The sequence below is a fragment of the Bicyclus anynana genome, chromosome 14, assembly GCF_947172395.1.
Source record: "Bicyclus anynana chromosome 14, ilBicAnyn1.1, whole genome shotgun sequence".
NCBI classification, from domain to species: domain Eukaryota; kingdom Metazoa; phylum Arthropoda; class Insecta; order Lepidoptera; family Nymphalidae; genus Bicyclus; species Bicyclus anynana.
Window position 1 is genome coordinate 9,312,315 of NC_069096.1, and position 22,509 is coordinate 9,334,823.

The 22,509-nt window shown below is 34.5% G+C and overlaps 4 protein-coding genes across 5 annotated transcripts in view; 1 reads left to right on the top strand and 3 right to left on the bottom strand.

The window, feature by feature from the left end:
- LOC112053795 (uncharacterized) overlaps positions 1–2,239 on the bottom strand; it is a 94,667-nt gene extending 92,428 nt beyond the window's left edge. The window contains exon 1 of the mRNA XM_052885650.1: positions 1,942–2,239. Within this exon, the coding sequence (XP_052741610.1) occupies positions 1,942–1,996 (55 nt within the window). The 5' untranslated portion in view covers positions 1,997–2,239. The remainder of the gene's footprint in view (positions 1–1,941) is intronic.
- Positions 2,240–7,241: 5,002 nt separating this feature from the next.
- Positions 7,242–10,511, bottom strand: LOC112056418 (cyclin-dependent kinase 2-interacting protein). The gene is made up of 4 exons (XM_024096852.2): positions 10,277–10,511; positions 9,949–10,188; positions 8,907–9,065; positions 7,242–7,384 (listed from the first exon to the last, which is right to left on the bottom strand). The coding sequence occupies exons 1-4, from the start codon at positions 10,332–10,334 to the stop codon at positions 7,254–7,256; spliced, it is 588 nt and encodes a 195-aa protein (XP_023952620.2). The 5' UTR covers positions 10,335–10,511; the 3' UTR covers positions 7,242–7,253.
- A 2,798-nt stretch (positions 10,512–13,309) lies between these two features.
- LOC112056419 (zinc finger protein 260) lies at positions 13,310–19,661 on the bottom strand. Of its 2 annotated transcripts, none has more exons than XM_052885294.1 (9): positions 19,349–19,661; positions 19,038–19,241; positions 18,770–18,944; positions 18,305–18,397; positions 17,470–17,604; positions 16,888–17,364; positions 16,269–16,357; positions 15,860–15,921; positions 13,310–14,657 (listed from the first exon to the last, which is right to left on the bottom strand). In XM_052885294.1, exons 2-9 carry the CDS (start codon positions 19,118–19,120, stop codon positions 13,795–13,797), a joined length of 1,977 nt encoding a protein of 658 aa, XP_052741254.1. In that variant the 5' UTR covers positions 19,121–19,241; positions 19,349–19,661; the 3' UTR covers positions 13,310–13,794. The 2 variants fall into 2 exon arrangements, with proteins under 2 accessions (XP_052741254.1, XP_023952621.2); XM_024096853.2 differs by having other exon boundaries at positions 17,470–17,613.
- A 305-nt stretch (positions 19,662–19,966) lies between these two features.
- On the top strand, positions 19,967–21,807 carry LOC112056420 (DNA-directed RNA polymerase II subunit Rpb4). Its single transcript, XM_024096854.2, has 3 exons — positions 19,967–20,304; positions 20,390–20,570; positions 21,585–21,807. Exons 1-3 carry the CDS (start codon positions 20,244–20,246, stop codon positions 21,757–21,759), a joined length of 417 nt encoding a protein of 138 aa, XP_023952622.1. The 5' UTR covers positions 19,967–20,243; the 3' UTR covers positions 21,760–21,807.
- The last annotated feature ends 702 nt before the right edge of the window (positions 21,808–22,509 follow it).

A 22,509-nucleotide genomic window follows, 5' to 3' on the forward strand; every position in this document is an offset into this window, starting at 1 on the left:
TACGTACAACTCTACAAGCGGCTGAAAGGATTTGTATAACATTTTAAAAGAGCCTAACAGTTCATAACGGTGGACACATGGGATTTTATTAATAGTTATAGTCCTTGATTGTTCTTCTGAACAATTTTATTTGCACCAGCCGAATTTATTTTTAGTTACTCCGTAGAGGTCGTTCGTCTCTCTCTTCATTTCATTCCTTTTCCGATGCCGGAGAAATAGTCTTATAGTTTGCTACGGATTCAGCTGTCGATATCAACCCCTAAGGGTCGATATTAATATCTTAGGGTTCAGCAGAATAAACAAAAGTCCGTGAAGTTTTAAATTCTACCCTCTTTTACTATCCTGGTTGTTATTTGTGTCGTAGCAAGTGAAAATCTATAACTTAATAACGTGTAATGCTATAACTTAAAACCTCAAAGGTCTTCATGCCAGTCTCCAAACAAACTCGGGCCAAAAAATTCAAACGATACAAAGTTGAAAATTGCATCTCATGAGGCAAATTTTCAGAAAAATCTACGTTGGTTAAATCAGTTACTTGTACTCATAAGTTACTTGTCAAAGGTGCATTTGCGCAACTCGATCGGATCCGTTTGACTTCAAATTCATTGCATTAACTGTGTCACACTGACTTTTCTAGGGATTCGACATTAATTTGACACATATTGTCAACATCTCTAGTAGGAAAACTGTCAGTTTGCAAAGATAATACTTAAAATGAATTTACTGTCAAACGTATCCGATGACATTGACGTTCATATTCAAAGACATCGCACATTTGCAAATACAGACAACCAATGTCAATCAGTGAAATAATTAAATCAGCTTATTTTCCCTGTTGCCCAATATTATTTCGTCTAAGATTCTTATGGAGTAACCTATTAAAAAATACAAGATATTTAATACATTTTTCATTTTAAATAGTGGGTCCAATTTCGAACTTCTACTTTGTCAAATAATTCATAGTCGAACGAAATGTTTGAACGAACTATGTGCTAAGTTACAAACACAACACACAGTTTGTTTGTTTGAACGCGCTAATCTCAAAAACTATTGGTCCGATTTGAAAAATTCTTTCAGTGTTAGATAGCCCATTAATCGAGGAAGGCTATAGTATATGCTAATATTATCCCCGTATTCCTACGGGAACGCGAACCACATGGGTGAAACCACGTGGTGTCAGCTAGTACGTAATATTGTTAAATGACAAATAAAAAGACCCTGGCTGTTATGAGTGACAAATAAAAAGACCCTGGCTGTTATAAGTGACAAATAAAAAGACCCTGGCTGAGTTTATTGTGGGCTCTTCTCGGTCCAAGGCGCTTTGGAACCCTCGCAATTTTAATATTTTAAGCTATCGACTTTTTTGTTTAGCACCATATTAAACATTTATATTCTTTGACCAGAGGCGTAATTACAGGATGGCAAGGCTAATAAAATGTCCCGGCCATAGAGTTCATGAGCTCAGAAGTAATCTATTAATATTATAAAGCTGAAGAGTTTGTTTGTTTTAACGAGCTAATCTCAGGAACTATTTGAAATTTGAAAAATTCTTTCAGTGTTAGATAGCCCATTTATCGAGGAAGGCTATAATTATATATTATTCCCGTATTCCTACGGGAAAGGATTTAGCGTTCCGGTACAACGTCGTGTAGTAACCGAAAGGGGTGTGGATTTCATCCTCCTAATAACAAGTTAGCCCGATTCCATCTTAGATTGCATCATCACTTACCATCAGGTGAGATTGTAGTCAAGGGCTAACTTCTAAATAAAAAAATTCTGAGTCCCGACCCAACGAATTTGTCACGAGCTTCAGATAGTATTTACGATTCTTGACACAAATCACGTGAACAACAAATGTTTTATATATTTTAATACGGGCGGGTGAAACCGCGCGACGTCAGCTAGTAATATATAAAGTAAATAGATAATCAAAAGACTTACCTTCACAGTCCTTCCCTGCGCCGAGAATAAAAGCACTTCTCATCAGATGTGCCATGATTGATTTTCAATGCTGACCGTGTGCAAAATTTAAGTGTACCATACGATGACATAAATCTTAACAAACTTATTACATAGGTGTTGCGAATTAATACAATAAAATCAACTAATACAAACTACAAGAAGCAATATTTAGACAGTTACGTAGAAACTACCGCGCTAGTCGGCTAATGCGGTAATCGGCTACATCTCTGCTACAAAAGTTAATAGTAATATCACGATCCCGTAAGAAGTAGCCAAGAACGTATACAGTATGCAAATGATGCTGAGTGAGACGCTAAACCGAAATTATAGGCTGCGTTTTGATGCGAGTAGGAAAATCCTTAGAGTAGATATTACAACATAATCTTATAATATTTATTTACATTTATTTATCTTTTAATGACTATTTGCGTAGATGTAATTTTGCTACAAAATTTCAAAACAGATTTAAAGCGATTAAGCAATAGTACATTTTAATTGGACGAGAATGCATGGAAAAATAAATAACTTAAATAAATTCAGTAACTTATTGTATGTCTCTCGAAATTCGTTAGGTACACCGTACACCTAATTCGGATATCCAACGAAAGGGTTTGCTGAGAAGAATAAAATGATTTAATTGTAGACGTTTTATTTTTTATTTTAACTGTACAAAGATTGTGATGCTTAAACTTTGAAGTGTCACGCTGCATATTATAAAACCTTCGGCCATTGTAAAATTTCATTAAAGAACGGGAAGAGGGTAGGTAAGTAGGTATTAGGTTTTAAATATGTATTCTCTGACTCTGCATTCAAATTCATGTCATTGTCAGAGTACGAGACAATGTATGCAGTAAATGCCATTTTTTGTTTAATTTGTTTTTCAAATATATTAATTTATTAGTATAATAGTGACTCTACATACGCTCCAATTCTTGCAAGGTTAAGGCACAGTAAAACTGTCACTGTTATCATATTTGTTAAGTGCGAGTAAACAAACAGGTTGACATGCGGTAGCGCGTAATTTCTTCCACTATCCATAAGCACCGGTATATTTGTAACGTAATAAATTATCTAAATGTATAGCGAAACTAACTTGAAACTTTACTCGTTTATTTTCAGATCTTCTAGTGCTTTTCCCTCGATGTTTTATTGTTTCATGTTTGGATCGAGTTACTCGTACTCGAACACGTGCTATTCCTTGTATCACGTTCCTATTTTACTTTTCAATCTAGTTCATCATCTTTCTCGAACTATTTCCTGATTGATTGTTATCGAATGCTGCCAGAGAATACTTTAAGCTAGTGATTGTTGTCCAACTTGAGCGAGGCAACCATTATTCTTCAATAATTTATATCGTTATTTTCAATTAACAAGAATATTTACTCTTGAGTTTATTAAGGTTATACATGTAGTATAAATAAGAGTCACAGTGGAATTGCTAAGTTTTATTAAAACAATCAGAGCTAATTTACATTTTGCGTGTTCCCTATCGCAGAGCTGGCGGAAAAAGAGTGATTGTCACAGACAATATATTATAAACTAAGATGACATTGACAATTGACATTAATAGGTACACTATGGTTGTGAGTGCAGACAGATAATTATAAAATAATTAAGATTAGCAATATATTAATATTGCCTGCCCAATTGCAATTATCACTTTACAACATTTACCAGCAAAAGACTACTCTATGTATTTTACAGTTCTTTGTTTCATTATACTAATAAAATAAATATGAACTTGCGTTTAAAAAAATCTACATTTAGTTAAAAAGACTGATGAAGATATAAAGTTTTGGTACCTACCTTTTAAATATAAAAACGGCAGTTCGACATTCGACCTTTGTGTTAAGTACGACAATATCATCATTAAAAACAGACAGACATTAAAATGTGCGCGAGTGATATGATAAGGGTTCCGTTTTAGTACTACGTACGTTCGGAACCCTAAAAAACAATCGAAATAGCCATTGGCCTCACCATCACCAGCATAATAGTTGTAAAAGTCCACTGCTAGGGCTCATATTATCATACCTTCATTCTTCTTTGAACCAACGACATTTTATAATACTTAATAACATCATTGCTTTGAACAGTAACAAAGGGTGCCTAACAGAGGCTTTACAATGTACTTGCATCTCTACTTATAGATTATTTCTTCCGTTAACCAGCATTTCTTCCATATGGTTCCGGTGTAATTACTAGCACTTAGGCTTAGTTCGGACTACTTTAGTATTTTAGTCGAGTACAATCGATTGGTGTAGGTAATTACTAGCACTTAGGCCTAGTTCGAACTATTTTAGTACTTTAGTCGAGTACAAACGATTTTTGGGCGGAAAATCCAGAAATTGTTCGTACTCGACTAAAATACTAAAGTAGTCCGAACTAGGCGTTAGGGCTTTACATTTTGGTCCATCGATCATCAACTACAGCAAAAAGTAGTGTCGTTATCGTAGATAGGGTGTAGGTTCGAATCCGGTTCGGGGCATACACTTTTCAGTCATGCACATTTTAAGAAATGTCTCAAACGGTGAAGAAATACATCGTGAGTGCGAGGTGGACTATTAGTCAAACCCCTCTCATTCTGAGAGGAGACCCGTACTCAACTGTGAGCCGGTTAATGATGATGACAAAAAATTGACATTTTTAAAGTCAAAAGAAAAAGTTTTACCGTAGCCCCTAAACTACTGAGCCGATTTTGATTATTATATACTCTATTATTGTATTATAAATTTGTTACTGTGTGTTTAATAAATAAATATTGTGGATTAGGTACATGAGCTACAATTAAAAAAAAAAACAAAAGCGTGTAGTAGTACTTTTTAATAAAACTCCCGTATTAGGCATCCGTCACTTCCGAATACTTACCTAAAATGATAAACGTTAAGGAGTAATCTATTTAGGTATTTTTTTGAGTTTAGAAGCGTACCCTTTGCTCGCTCCAGAAGCATTGCAAATTGACCTAAATTCTAAGGTACAGCAAGGCAAGGTATAATGAGATGACGTATTACAATTTCACACCCTATTAACTTCAAGGTAGGTATCTATATCCTGGGTATATATTGCACATTTATTTATTTGGGAGAAGTGAAAACCAAGTGGATATGACCTCTGCCTTCGATTCAGAGGCATTCGATTCGATTCCGGTCCGGGGCATGCACCTCCAACTTTTTAGTAATGTGCATTTTAAGAAATTAAATATTACCTACGTATTTCAAATGGTGAAGGAAAAACATCGTGAGGAAACCTGCATTACTGAGAATTTTCTTAATTCTCTTTGTGTGTGAAGTCTGTCAATCCGCATAGATTCAATCAACATCAACCAATCATTCATCGATTAAATTTACCTACTTGGTAAACATCTATCCAATTATTGCTCGATTTAAGATAGGTATTAGATACATAAACAGATGAAATAGTACAACCACATAAAAGCATGACGTATCCTAAGTAGTTTTATAACACTATTTTTCTACCTAGCTATAAAGGTTGGGTAGGCACCTAAGTACTACCTTATAAAACTATAAATCGATGCTATTCATTCAAATTAGCGTGATAATTATTGTTAAGGCCGTTTAGAACTACGCTTGATTACCATATTTAACCGACTTTAAAAACGGAGATTCTTTATTTGAACTGAATACCATTTTTATGTCTCCAATAATAAATATACTTAAACAATACACATCACTATCTACTTAGCCCCAAAGTAATCATACAGAGTAGCTTGTGTTATGGGTACTAATATAGTTGATATTATAATATTCATATATACTATAAATACTTATGTAATGTATAAATACACACAGACACTGGAAAAACCCATGCTCATCACATGAATGTTTTCCAGTTGTGGGAATCGAATCCACGGCCGTGGATGCAGAAAGCAGGGTCACTACCCACTGCGCCACGCGGCTGACCGGCTGAATAATGACCGGGAGCGACAGCTGAAAGTGATCTCCGGGGCAAGGGAGTCTAACCCACTAACTTCATGAATCAAGGCTAAGAATAGGTCAGTTGACACTTTTTTTGAATGGTCTTAAATAGTTCATTATAGTTCTACTAAATAAAGAAAAAAAATCACTTTACATGATGTTTATATTATGTTTTCTAAGAAATCCTTAACTTTTATCAATTAATATCGATATAATATGTCGGACCTTTATTCCATGTTATTAAGTTTGATATGAGTCAACTACCCTATTGTATTTACCGAATACTTGGAAGCTCGGTATTTTCAAAAAATTAAAAATCAAAATTCATTATATATTGGCAGATTATACCTAATATACTTCTCAACACGCTACGATCAATAGGAGCAGAGCAGTGAAGGGGAATGTTAGGAAAACGGGAGAATTTACTTTATTTTTACAGCCATACTACTGTAGGTAAGGGCTGGATTACAGAAGTCTGGGGGCGGACGAAGTCGCAGGCGTCCGCTAGTTTTTAATAAAATGGGTTAAAAGACATTGAAAATGAAAACGAAGAACGAACGAAATATCTATATACAATAGGTGTTCCATGTTTTTCCATTTTAGGTGCAGAACCATAAAATGTTAAAAAGCTTTTTACTAATAGGTACGAGTTTACTAAAAATAGTGTGTTAGCTATATTATTCATATAATTTAAAGAAAGCAAATTTGAAACTAAGTAATGGTGTTTTAGTGCTGGTCGCTATGGATACAACCTTGTGGCTTCGAAGTACCTACGTTGTCCAAATACCCTGTTGATATCGCATCTCAGAAGTTAAAGTTCAAGGCCCCAATTACATCGAAAGAATTTGAATAACAACTACGAGTAAAAAAGAGCGTTGCGTTGAATTAATAAATAAATAATTTAAATGGGTAGACTGAAACTAGATAATACTTTTATAGAAGACTAGGGACCAGGGGCGATGGTTCTAAAAATACGATTCCTATCGGGTTACCTTTTAAAAATCCATTCATACATATTCATGACTATATTTCATACGCTCGAAACAGGTTTATAATATTACAACATCATTTCTACAATCTGTACAATAAATGCAACTAAAAAGAAGTAACTATTAATACCTACGAACTATTAATAACATCTGTAGGAACTTACACGTACGTATATGAAACTCGCTTGGTCATTCAGCCTAAAAATCACATGAACGGGTTACCTACTAGAAAATGTTAGCCTTCGCTACTGCTAGGGACGGAGGTTTTTTTCCAGACAGAATTATTAGGTACCTACTAAGAGTAAGTACGAATTTTTACAATGATAAGATAGTTTGGGTCAATAAAACAAAAAGAAAATAAATAAAGTCATGTTATTCCCGCTAAACCAACTTCTGCAAACAAATAACTATTTATTTCCATGTTAAAATAGGCCTCGAATTCCCAAGCACTGGCGTAGACTTCAATTAAATTTTGATCTCTACAATGTGCAATGTTTTCTGAAACAAGAAATATTTTTGTTTTTGTATGTTTATAAAAATAAACACCATTATCTATTACTGTTACTGACAAAAGTCAAAATTAGTAATAGATACTATAGTGGTGGTCTATGGAAAATAAATTGATGATGGAGGAGAACTGCAGACAAATCAAAGTCACTGACATAGCTCAGTGAGCTCATCGCGAAGTTGAAGTGGCAATGCGCAGGCCACATAGTTCAAAGAGCCGATGGACGTAGGGGTGTCAAGGTGCTTAAATGGCAACCCCACACCAGAAAGTGCAATGTTGGTCGACCTCCCCTGCTGGTGGCTTGAGAATATTGTTTAGAAGTCCATGCAAGAGGCCTAAGTCCAGCAGTGGACGTCCAACGGCTGATAATGAAGACTAGATCACAAATTGAATTCCATTTTGTATAATCTATATGTACAGAGATAAACACCTTGTGCAAGCCACCTAGCTGTTTACCTAATTTTTAATCAAATACTTTTCTATTCTCTAGACTGCACCCTACTCATCCTATTATTTGACTTGCAATGTAAAATGGTTAATGGATATAGTTTTAAAACATGCAAGCGTTGCGTTTATATTTTTTCATTTAAATGTTTTTTATGAATATTGTAGTCTTAAATTACTGACTACTATGATTACAGCCAAGGCAAGGAATTATTACTGCATGACTGTATTTTCTTAAAACTATTACATTTATTTTTTCTCTCATTTATTTATTACTTCCTTTTTTTTTAAATTTTTAACAATATAAGTATAAAATACAAAACATTATTAAAAATTTATGAAAAAAAAATTCACCCTCCCGCTGCAGGACATTTGAGTGTCCAAGCAACCGGTGGTCAGGGCTCCAGAGTGAGGAACCTCCTTACAATACGCGCCGTCTCAAGAAACACTGCCTTTTGTATCCGGCTCTTGATCCAACAGTTAAGCGAAAGCTTCTTAAGTCGTCGGTCGAAGCTTTTAGCTATAAGACCATTGACTGAAACAACTATCGGAACAATAATAGTTGACTCAACATTCCACATGGCGGTAATCTCGTGAGCAAGGTCCAAGTATTTTGATACTTTTTCCTTTTCGGCTTTAACCAGATTATCGTCATGTGGAACAGTAATATCAACAATTATTGCACGACACACTGACCGATCGACTAGCACTATATCAGGTCTATTGGCTACAATATACCAGTCAGTGATAATCGTTCGGTTCCAGTAGAGCAATGCACTGTTATTTTCAAGAACCGACGCTGGGTCGTCTACCTATAGTAAGGCATCTCAAAATCGATAAGGCCATATTGAAGAGCAAGTTGTTGGTGGATTATCTTGGCTACTTGATTATGTCTGTGCAATATTATTATTTAAGCCTCTCACAGACTATCCAACATGCATGCATCTCAAGCATCATTAGAACTGTAATTTGATAGGCAAACCATTCTTACTCAGACTGATATAAACTTGTGCATTTCAAGTTTCTATACCATTTCATTCAAATTAAAATAAAACAAATTTAATATACCTGTAATAACTTGTTTCAATCTAAGCTCCTTCTGTAAAGCATCACATATGCTACCAACATTTGAAGATATTTCACCAACTGACCAAGTGTTTATAATAGGTTCTTCATTGGACTGCAATTGACTCAAAGCATTCATCTGGCTGTTTATTATTTCAACCCCTGTCAAATAAAATAAAGGACATCACCACCCATTCAGCATCCATTTTGGTCATTTGGATGATGAAATGCATGATAAATGATGAATTAAAGAAAGAAAATTGTCCAATTCTCAAATGTTTTGGCCCAAATATGAAAAGGTGCTACATTTAGCTTGCATCCAAAAATGTTTCTTATTGTAGGAAATTGTAGGATAAATTTTATTAGTTTTATTTGAGTTTTTATACCGTTAATTTAATGCACTTTTTTTACTTTTTCCCATTTGGCCCAAAAATGTGTGAAACTGTAACCCTTTTTATAATTTATATGATACAATAAACCATTTCCATTTCCCATTCCACTGTTATGTATCATTAAAACTGTATTACAAATTATTACGAGTCAAATATTATCAGAACTCAGTTAAACCTGCTAGCGTGGTGGGTCTAATCTTGAAATCTGACTATGGTTCCAACAATATCTGTAATTTCCATTTTTGTAGCTAAGCGTTAATTGTAAGTTTTACTTTTTCTTTCAAACCCCCTCTTTTATTATAAAAGTCCTGGCCCAATGGTGGCCTTTAAAATAGGCAGATATTGACAATGACAACACAAACAAGTTAGCGCTTGACTACAATCTTACCTGATGGTAAATTGTTAAGCAGGCTAACTTGTTAGGATGAGGATGAAAATCCACACCCCTTTTGATTTCTACACGAAACCGGAACACTAAATCGCATGGCGGTACGCCTTTGCTAATAGGGTGGTAACTAGTCTCAACCAAACCAGACCTGGACCAATTAAGAAAACCTCGATTGGCCCAGCCAGAGATCGATCCCAGGACCTTGGTCTTGTAATATACCACTATATGCATATCACTGCACTACGGGGAGCGCCAAAAAACTTACCGTCAACAACATCTTTCAAAGCGTCAACTGAGTTCAACAAACTTTCGGTGAGCGGTTTAATTTGATGTGGATAGTAGTCATCTTCGCACTCATGCAACTTTAAAGCTGATAAACTTTTACATATTTGAACTCCTTTACTCCTGATACTTGTCCAATCATTTATAAGACGATGAAGATTTGTCAGATGAGTATAAACAGTCTTAGATATGCCAGTGCTATCCTTATTTGGACTAGTAATTTCTAAAACAGTAATTTAAACAGACAGTTCAGAATTATTTAAGAATATTCATATATGTATCGTTATTTTGAATAAATTGAATTTGTTTACCTTTCGGACTGAAGTGGTGATTCAAACTTTGCGCACTTTTTGAAGGAGTTTTAGACATTGCGCATTATCAAATTGTTCTACTGAACATTAAAACCTAAAGGTGTTGAAATCGTTGAGTCAAACTTGTTCATCAGTAATAATAATTATTGAGGTCTTTCAGTAGTCATCAAATAATAATTAATTAAAACATAACCTCTCCAGCTTAAAATATTCGTTTTTTTTGCAGCTGAACTAGAGATGAGTCCCTCACTCATGAGGCGCCTCGTTTGAGGTACTCGTGATTGCAAAATGAAAGAGTTCCTCAAATTTCAACATTGAACCACCTCACTTCACTCTTCAGTCCTCACTTGAAAATTAACATTGACAAATTGAGTATTGTCTTAATACGCGATGTATAGACGCGAGTACGAGTGAGTATTGAGTCGAGCGATTTAATGCACTAAGTGAGCGAGTGACAGTGAATCGCCATTGTTCATATTTCTATTTATCTTATGAACAACCACCTGCTTATTTATTGCGTAGTACATTTCTCTATGTAATAATAAAAATGTTTCTAAAATAAAATAAAATATATAATAAAATAAAATTCTCAAGTAATAATTTATATACAACATTTTTTAATTATTTAATATTATTTCTGTAAGCATTCATAATTTAATTGGACGTATGATATCGAATTATGAACCCTAAAAACATGAGTATTAGATTTGTAATCTAGTGTCATTGATTCGTATTTCGTTTATTTTTGCAGTCAAAAAATAATAACTGAAAGAAAAGATGTGTGGGAGAGAGACGAAAAAATCCTTATCGCAAGTTATAGGAATTGACGCCCCCGTCCGCCCCTCGCCTCGCCTCCGACATTCCACTGAATATCGGCCATCGGCGAGTTCGGCGCGCCTCAAATGAGGGGTCCTCACGAGGTCCTCGCGAGCACCTCACCTCGTCCTCCCTCAACCTCATGTAAAAATAATGAGTTACCCATCTCTAAGCTGAACTAAAAGGCCGGAGCTGTCACCTGTCAGCTGAAGCCTGAACCCACAGATTAATTAATAATCATCTTGTCCTACTATTAACTATTATCTATGCTATAAGCTGAACCAAAGAATATAATATACAAAGGAGAAGAAGTAACGGTATATACACGAAAACGTTGGACAAAGCAGCACTACTATTTCCGCAAACGGAATATTTTAGAATTAAAACAGTGGCAATTTTTAAAGGAAATTTTTGCTTTTATTTTTTTTTCATCGAGGTACACTTACATACTTTTAAAATAGTTTACGAAACCAAACGAGAAAACAAAAAAAATATTGCTACCCTGGATCGATGTATGATTATTTTAACACACCTTGTATTACACCACTAGATCTAAATTAATGTACGCTTGTCTGGTTTCTGTACCTACTAACACATGCATAATCTCCTAGTCAAAAGTCTTTGTACTTAAGCTTCGGCCCCTTGAGCTGAACAGATTTAAAAGAACTCTCAACTCCAAAAGCATAAAATCGAAATGTATCTAAGATCGAAATATAAAATTCGCGGTTTCCAGAATATAAAAATATAATATAATTTATTTTCTGAAATCTGCGATATTTTTTAATGACATCACGCCATGGATTATAAAGGCTATGTTGTTTCACTTGCCGATCCTGCTGAAACGTCCAAAATACTTCTGCAGCCAACTCCAATTCAACTACCATATTGTCAAGGGAGAAGATTGTAGTATCTCGTAAGATCAGTATGTGAAGCAATAAAAATTTGTCGTCATCCGAATTTCAATCGTGATCGTTGGTGGGAGCTGCCGTTAGCGTTTTTTCATTTGAAGTTGCAAGAACTAGTTCATAATTAAGGGCCCCGTATGGGTTCGAAACTAGTCGGGTACACTCCGACGTTGTATCACGTGACTTTTAGCTGCATTATATAGTAATCAGGAATATGAATAACACTCACGATAGTTTAAATATATATTTTTTTTATTTAACAAAGCATACACATACAAGTACATACTTCATGTTGTACAAATTATAAAATATTATAATCATTTGTGTTTTTATTGTTTTCCTGTAACCTTGTACTTTTTAGTTAAATTTTAAAACAAATATAGATACATAATTCCCGTTCCCAGGGGAATAAGGGGATGGAATATAACATATGACATCCACAAATAACGTAGCTTTATATTTGTAAAAGGAATTTCACTCATTTCAGGCGAGATTTAAATACGAAGATTTAAAAGGATTTGATTATATTGCCACCATGGTGCTTCTTCTGAGAGTGCCACAAACTTATATTTTTCATTCTCAGACCAGATACCTATTGGACTAATATTGCATCCAATTTCACCAACAAAATTGTCTGTCGTTTTTTGAGGAGCTAAACTCACACATTGAAAATATTTAACTCCAATAAATATATTCTGTCTCCTTTCACTACACACAACTATCGACAATATCACATCGCTTAAAGGCCGTACAGACTACTTTAGTATTTTAGTCGAGTACGAACAATTTTTGGGCGGTAAATCCAAAAATTTTACGTACGAACTAGGCATTGGACTCGTCACCACAGAATATTCGATTACTTAATCGATGTTTTAGGTTCCGGCTGAAGATTGATCGATTTTTTTTTTATTGTGTTCATAAAAATTAAATTCATATTTTATTAAACTACAAGTTTATAACCGTTTTCATGCCATTCAACTACACAAACCAGTATTTTTAGAGAGCTCTTTACACGACGAAAAAAATTACAACAGTAAAATATCGATTCTTTAATTAGTTTTTAATTTTTTCAAAGACGCGATTTGATCTTGATTTGAGCTACAAGAGGGGTAGCGTCTTGCAAGGCAGGTCAGTATGTAATACTACCAAAGACCATAAGAGTTTCTTGGAGAGAAAGACCAAGAGAGATTTGTGCCAACTGGGCACGGTTTATCTCGCCAGTGTCGAGTAGACGGAAGGCACGAAGGAGATTGTTTGGTGAAGGCTGACAAGTTCAATTTTGAAGATCTCCTAGATAGTTACTATTAAATAATATTTTTATTAGTTCTTAAGGTAGATTTTCGTCTGGCGTTTTTCACGGCGTGAGGTCACAGCTGATAAAGGAAGTTTTCGCGTGAATTTTTAATGAATCAAAAAACACATTTTTATTTTTGTTATATAACATATTTATGAAAAATAAAAAAAATATTGTAAAATGTTTAAAGTGAGCCAGCGTAAGTTTTAAAATACTTGTGAAATAGCCAATTTCATACCTCACAAGAATAAGACTTATCACTTGATGTGGGCTGTCTAGTGTCGTGCTACACTATATTTATCTGTTAATTTAAAAATGCATTATCTCACAAGAATTAGGCTCTCATTAGTATGGATTGACTTATGTTATATTTATCTGCACATTTATAATTGCATATTGCACAAGTATAAGACTTTTTGTCACTTAATTTGAGTTATCTTGTGCTGTGCTATACTATATTTATCTGCACATTTAAAATGCACATCTCACAAGAATAAAGCTTTTCATTCAATGTGGATTGTCTTGTGTCGTGCTAAAGTATATTTATCTGAACTTTTATAATTGCATATGTCACAAGAATAAGGCTTCTCACCAGTGTGGATTTTCATGTGTTTTAATAAACTACTTTTTTGTGTAAATTTATTATTGCATACCTCACAAGAATAAGGCTTCTCGCCAGTATGGGTTCTTATATGCAAAATTAAATTATATTTAAATGCAGATTTATAATCACATATGTCACAAGAAAAACGTCTTTCATCAGTATGTGTTTGCATGTGTTTAATTAAGTTTGCTTTTTGTAAACATTTATAATTACATATCTCACAAGAATGAGGTTTTACACCAGTGTGTGTTCTCATGTGTATTAATAAATGCTGTTTGTGTTTACTTTTGTAATTGCATATCTCACAAGAATAAGGTTTCTCTCCAGTGTGGATTCTCATGTGATTGAACAAACTACTATTTCGTGTGAATTTATTATTGCATACATCACAAGAATAAGGCTTTTCGCCGGTGTGGGTTCTCTTATGCAATGCTAAATAATATTTAGTAGCACATTTGTAATTACATATTTCACAAGAATAAGGCTTCTCGGTAGTGTGGGTTCTCTTATGTTTGAACAAAAGATTTTTCTTTGTACATTTATAGTTGCATGTCTCACAAGAATAAGATTTTGTACCAGTGATGGTTCTGACTTGTGGATTCTCATCTAGTACAACTTTTTTGGGCTGCTGAGATGATTGATTGTTGATATCGCCAAAACTAGTTTCATGAATTTGTTCGCTTGTCTGGGTCGCACCTGCTTCTATAGATTCTTTCATTTTGTTATTGGTGTCTATCGGAAGTCTCGTGGACAGTGGAGCAACTGAAACAAAACAGTACTAGATAGTTCAACTGAAGTACAAGGGATTGCACTGATTGCTTTCGAAAACTCGAAACTATCAATCGACAACAAACTTCTTATCCACAAAGCTGCATTGAATATGGCAATACAGCTTCCGCTTGAGACTCCAGAGTCTCAATAATTCAAAGAACTGAGGACTACATAGTCAAGCAAATGTGCAATGCACCATGGTTCATTAAAAATAGCGAGATCCATGAGTATCTGTGTATCAAAACAGTGAAAAAGGAAGTCTAACAGTGTAGCAGGACTTATAAACAGCGATTAGATGCATCATGTCAATCCACTGGCACTGCAGCTCACTATAGGCTATCTTAAACGCCTGAATAAAAAAAGAATCTTAGAGCTGGATGAGTCATAGTCCAGTTTTAACAACAATATAAATGTCTCTAGCATCCAACCTGTAACCAATCTGCTCATAGTCTTTGATTGCACGATATTTCATGTAACAAAAAAAAAAGATAGTAGCTGTAACAAGATGCCTAATACCCAGCAGTGGACGTCAAAGTGACTGGTTTCGCTGCTAGGTGACGGTGTTGCCATGGCATCTGTGCATTTGAACGTCAATCCCGCTATGTGTATCGATTAGTTATTATACTAAAAAAATCATGGACCTATTCTATAGTTACACTAAAATCAAGAGTATATTAACGTTGAAGTCAACAACTCTGAAACGGCTCGAGCAATCTTATTGATATTTTTTGTATATTTGGTAGGACGCCATCGCAGAGCATTCATGACTATTCAAAAAAAAAAATACTAAAATCACTATTGATTTTAGTATTTTTTTTTTATTTGTATGAAAAAAATTCAAGTAGATAGTAATTAATTCTACTAATATTATAAACGCGAAAGTTAGTATGTATGTTTGGACGTTTGTTACTCTTTAACGCCGCTACTACTAAAGCGATTTGGCTGAAATTTGGAATGGAAATAGATTTTACTCTGGATTAACACATAGGTTACATTTTATCCCGGAAAAATCCATGGTTCCCGAGGGATTTCTTAAAAATCAATTTCCACGCGGACGAAGTCGCGGGCGTCCGCTAGTAATAATATAAACGATATTTAATGATGCAACAAACATTAATAAAGTATAAATATCAATGATTGTTTTAACTTTTTAAGAATGCAAGGAAACATTTTACGCTGGACTCCTTACTTACCTAAACACTGAGTGGAGTCAGCTGACGGTGCAGGGTCATAATTCATCTTCTGACGGCCTTTCCTGTGAATAACAGCGGAATATGACTATTTTTTTATTCTTTACAAGTTAGCCCTTGACTACAATCTCACCTGAAGGTAAGTGATGGTGCAATCGAAGATGGAAGCGGGTTAACTTGTTAGGACAATGAAAATCCACACCCCTTTGGTTTGTACACGATATCGTACTGGAACGCTAATGCGCTTGGCGGCACGTCTTTGCCGGTAGGGTGGTAACTAGCCACGGCCGAAGCCAATTAAGAAAACCTCAATCGGCCCAGCCGGCGATTGAACCTGGGACGTCTTATATTTCCACCGCGCTCACCACTGCGCCACGGAGGTCCTCAAATGACATTAGTTTCATATACTGACTTTTTCTTAGGTGAATCCCAGCTGCAGCTTGCAGTCACGCACGCTTTAGAGACCAGTGATGCACTACTTGCAACATTGCCGTCAGCTTTCTGTCAAAATTAAAAAAAAATAAAATTCATTTAAGGTCGTAGCTCATTAGACCCACCCTCGAACCGACCCGCACCGCCTTGATTTTTGTTTCAATTAGGCCTAATTTACAAGCACTTTTGAAACGTCAAGTTATGTCATGATTTAATTGTGCCTAGTGGTAAGTAAAGTCGAAAACTAAAAATTAATTAATTAATTACAAAGGTTCCAACGGCAGCTTGGTTATATTTTTTTGTATACCACCATTTTACAAACTTATCTAATTAAGTACACTATTGTATAGTGCAGTACCAACCCGTGTGATTGCTCTTACAGTTATTTTTATATTTTATACCTAGCTGTTGAGGCTCTAAAACATCTAAAGGTTGTATATGATTACTTATATGATACTTCTATGTATCTATTGTACAAATGGCTGGCATGGATGTTATGAATGATTTTGACATATCATAAAAACGCAAGCAATTTTAAAAAAATGAACAGCACACTAAAAAATTAAAAAAACCTACACCAAGAGTCACACAAGTCTCACCGGAATATGCAAGTTCATATGTTTATTGTATTCATTTTTGTGTACAAAGACCTCAAAGCAGGATTTACATTCAAAAACAGCATTTTCACTCTTTATGGTAATCTCTATTTCAGTCTCGTTTTCTGCAACGGCAGTGCAGGAACCAGATTTTTTATGCAGACCTTCACTTGTACCTTCATCTGGTACTTCCAACTTTACATTCAATTCAGAGTAATCATCATGAGATACACTATCATTTTTGGAAACATCTATGTGATCATAATTATCATTTACAGACTCAAAACTCGACATCGATTCGATCTTCACCATAACTGTGGCAACATCTCCCACTACAGATTCCTCTGCTGTTCTCTGCTCTTCTTCATCAGTGTGGTCTATGTACAAATCACAGTGGTTAGCATCTAATGTTGTCTGTGTAAAATTATACTTTAAATTCTTTATTGTATTGTCTATCAATTCTTTATGTTGTATTGTAATCTGAAACAAAATATATGTTTACTTTCATTTCATATGGTTCACCAAAGAATGCTAAAAGAAATTTACAACATGAAGTTTATGAGTTTTGTGATAGCAATTACTCACTATGTCATGTTTTTCAACTAAATCAGTCATCAGTGTATGACTTCTCAAGCACAAATCTCTGAATTTACTGAAGTTAATCAATCTCTGAGCACACAGCACACAGAGTGTTTGCTTCAGGTTTCCTCGGTGACACAACTGGAACAACTGTACACAATTGGATATTTGTAAATTTCTTTTATTCTATAAAATGTTAAAAGTTTAGTTATTTAGTAGAGTAATTTCGTAGAAGTAGCAGTGTATCTGCGATGACTGCTTTCAGAGATACAGGAACGTCTTTGCGGCATTGCCGTGTATATGTATGTATGTATACATGTGTATGTATGTACCCTTAAAAACGCCCCCAAACTAATATAGGCTGCTCAGAGATTGTATTTCTGACAGGTTGTGATTGAATGGGGGCAAACATATAAAATTACAATTGCCTCGTTTTTTGTCTCATCACTACAAAGACAAACAGTTGGCATAACTTTAAAACAGTGCAGCAACAACTTTGTACGACAGTGTAAAGTTAAAAATTGACGGACATTAAATATTGTAAATGAGTGACGTTACACTGACAAAAATCATAAACTTGTATGGGTGTTATGGATATCTTTGTTATTTTTTGAGTTTATAATTCACATAATAAAAAATGACACATTGAATGTAAAGAAACTACCTCCCTGCCAAATTTTATCTTTGTACACCAAGTGGTTGTGATATTTCGTGATTAGACTTAAGTCTAATCACAAAATTAGGTCTAGGTAGTTAATTTTAATTAATTTTTCAAGTATTCCCTTCATATGCCTTTGAAGTTTTATAATAGCCCTAAAGATTTATTGTAGTTTCAACTCACAGACAGTCCACTTAGCTGTTCATATACCTCCTCCAATTTGTATTTGCTCATTAGAAACAGCTTGCTATCAGTGTCCAGGCATATCATACACATCTGTAAATACACATAGTTATTTCTATACTAAAATATCCTAATTAATATTATAAACGCGAAAGTTTGTATGGATGTTTGTTACTCTTTAACGCCGCTACTACTGCAGCGATTTGGCCGAAATTTGGAATAGAAATAGATTTTACTCTGGCTTAACACATAGGCTACTTTTTATCCCGAAATAAATCATGGTTTCCCGAGTTTTGCGAAAATTGACGATATGAATGTTTGTTACACTTCACGCCTTGGCTACTGAACCGAATCTCCTGAAATTTGAAGTAGAGATAAATTATAGCGAAATCACTAGTATTTTATAGATATTATGTCCTGTTTCTTAAAATTATCTAAATTCACAAATAAACATAGAAAACTGACCTGCACTGTTGAAGGAATAACATTAGTGCGAATGTTCCTTACACAGCCTTTTGATTCATGAAAATCATCATCTAAAAAATGTTTTGAGCAGACCACAGCAGGGTCCGTCAGGTAGTAGTCTTTTAAGCCGAGAGCGCAGAACCAAGCAGTACGAAAATACATATCACTTGGTAATCTGTAAATTACAATTATGTTTAAGGCATTTTATATGCTCCGACCGAAATTTTCGAAGAGGCTGAAATTTATCAAGATAATGAATTCTACTCACTCATGAAATGTTATTTCTGCTCCCTCAAATGAAGTATTGTCTGATGCATTTTTGCAAAAAGGCACGCAGCACTGCATTTTCATTGTATTTTCCTTTGAGTCAAGTATTTAGAATGTTATAATATGATAAAGCCTCAAATCATCCTTGTTGTCGTTGCCTCAAGCTACGCTTTTTGCCTTTAGTGCTCACTCTTGACTGCTCAACCTAAAGAAAAAGGCAACATTAAAGATCAGAGTTATATTTATCATGATAATAATGCAAATAGCACACAATAATCATAAATAAATAATAAATATTTATTTGTTTCTCACAGTTTCACGAAAACAGTAGGCGCAGGACACTCAATCATTACTTCACCAATAAAAAACCACATTGACTGCGAGTAACATACGCGACATAGAGTAGAAATACGCGATTTATTCTCGCGGGGACGCAAACCAATCCATGAATCCAAATTCCAACCAAACCCAGGCCCAAAGAGTAAATTAAGTTATATCCCAGGCGGCCAAAGCAAATTCCAATCTCAAACTCAAACGTCAAATGAAGATTCCGATTCCATTTCCAAATCCAAATCCTTGGATTCCAATCACGCCCAAAGCCCCAAACGTCAAAATTCAAATAGATCACAGATCACTATAAATAGATCCAATGTATTATCTAATCTATGGATCCAATAATAGCACAGATTAATAGATATTATAAATAAAAGCAGTGTATGTAATACAGCGCACGGATAGGACACAACCTTAGACCATTGACACAACAGTCATACAACAGTGAAGCAACCAATCAAACACTATTATTATTCTGTGAATACCTCGCAGAAAGTATTTTTATCAATTCTTTACTCCTTTTTCTAATCATAATCATTGTCAGCCATGCAATTATGCATATAATCTGTGGCACAGATTATGTTATTAGCATGGCTGACATTCTGTCGTGTCAGCTGTCAAAACTCAAAACAGGAATTTCAAATTGTTTTGGATTCGTACGAGTCTGAAGGAAACTTAAAAAAAAACAGGATTTCTGCGATTACAAACATATTCTTTTATTTTACAAATGAAGAAATATTATCTTGTTAACGTCACTAAATAAAGAAGAATAATAAAGATTGAAATCAAGTTTTGTTTAATACAGAATTTTTAAAGTAAGTGATTGTTTACAAACTTAAGAACAAGAAGTAAATCTACATAGAATTATCTAATAATGTCTGGGCCCATTCAAGACGTCGTAGAAGAAGATGCTGCAGATTTGCAATTTCCTAAAGGTAAGCATAAAAAATCGTTATCGATAACATTTCATTTAGGTTAGATTTTCAAGTTGTTTATCTAACAAGTGTTGTTTTTATGCAGAGTTCGAAAACGCTGAAACTTTACTTATATCAGAGGTTGATATGTTGTTGGAGCATAGAAAAGCACAGAATGAATCTGCAGAGGAGGAACAAGAATTCTCTGAAGTATTTATGAAGACCCTGACATATACAAACATGTTCAAAAAGTTTAAAAACCAAGAAACTATTACAGCTATCAGAAAGTTAGTAATTATTTAATTTCCTGGTAGTAATGGCTATATTTTTTATAGCATTTCTTATGACCAAAAAAAGGTTAATGGTGAAGCAAAAAACATTGTATGGATAGGTATCCTCACAATGTTTTTGCTTATGAAGAAAATTCTCTGATATGCAGGTGCAATTTTCTCATTCTGAGAGGAGACTCATACTCAACAGTGAGCTGCATATATGGATTGTTAATGATGATGATGATGATATTAAGTGTGGGTGAAACAAAAATGCATATTACAGCTCTCCTGAACTATTTCAAGTTTAGTATTTTGGTTAATTTTGCCTTTCTACATCTACAGATGATATAATTTGAGATGTGGTAGTAAAATAGGAACATAATATAAAATATTATTAAGTCTGAAGTGTTTAATACTCCCAAAAAAATCAAGTGTGGCATTATACATCATTATATTAATAATCCACTAGCGGACGCCCGCAACTTCATCTGCATGGAATTTAGTTTTTCACAAATCCCTCGGGAACCATGGATTTTTCTGGGATGAAAAGTAGTATGTTTTAATCCAGACTAAAATCTATTTCCATCCAAATTTCAGCGTAATCTGTTAAAGCTATCAGTAGGTGTTAAAGAGTAACAAACATCCAAACAAACATCCATACAAACTTTTGTGTTTATAATATTAGTAGGATTACCCCATGAGCTTATATCAGATTTTATATCTGTAAAGTCTGTATAACCTGCTTTGCTTTGCCTCATTAGAACTGGAGCTTGTACAAATGTTCAATATTAGAATGTATATCCAAAGCTGGTTTAATAGGATCCCATCAAATTTGGCTGGGCAGGAAGAACAATACAAGCACGGAAGGGGACTGTTAACATGTCATAAAATAATTACTTAACCCTACAACCAGCTATGATTGGAGTTTTTCTCAGCCACACTAAGAACATGGCACTAGCGTAGTTAAAGTATGATATTAGTTATTACATTATGATGTTTATTTCTTAGAGATTCTATTATTAATTTCAGCCTTCTTCAATCGAAGAAGTTACATAAATTTGAAATTGCCAGCTTAGCAAACTTATGTCCTGAGACACCTGAAGAAGCAAAAGCCTTGATTCCATCATTAGAAGGCAGATTTGAAGATGAAGAGCTCAGAATATTGTTAGATGACATACAGACTAAACGCAGTATCCAATACTAAAATAATAATTTTATATCTTTTTTTAAGGCAAATAAAATATGATCCTATTTAACATGTTTCATTTCTGTAATTTACTATTTTTTCAAATTAAATATCTTAAAGATTATATGCATTAAACCACTGTATGGTTGGTCATTAGAAATCTTTACCTGGGTTTATTTATACACAAATATTCTTCTGGTCGAGTATGTTTGGAGTAACTAGTGAGCCAGTGGATATGACATGCCTTAGATTCAGAGGTCATAGGTTCAAATCCAGTCTGGGGCATGCACCTCCAACTTTTCAGTTATGTGCATTTTAGATTTTAAATATATTGTCTCAAATGGTGAAGGAAAAACATTATGGGGAAGTCTGCCAATCCGCATTGGGCCAGCATGGTGAACTTTTGGCCTGACCCTCTTGTTCTGAGAACAGACTCGTGCTCTGAGTCGAAAATGTGTTGCTAATAATGTAACTTTTTTTTAAAAAGAATATTTGCCATATCTTTTTTTAATATGACCAATATTCCCATTTTCCTCCAACTAGTATGAAACAATAAGACTCGAGAATCATGGCCATATGTAAATGCATTCTAGTCGCTTTCTCAGCGCTTTAATCGGAACCCGTTAAGTTTACAGAAAAACTGCAAGACATTTTTTGTAGATAATTTTACGAAGAACAATTTATTTAATGACCTGTTACCTCTGTGCGCGAAATATTTGCAAAAAACTGATTTTCGTGACGATTTTTCACATCTTAATAGTAACACCG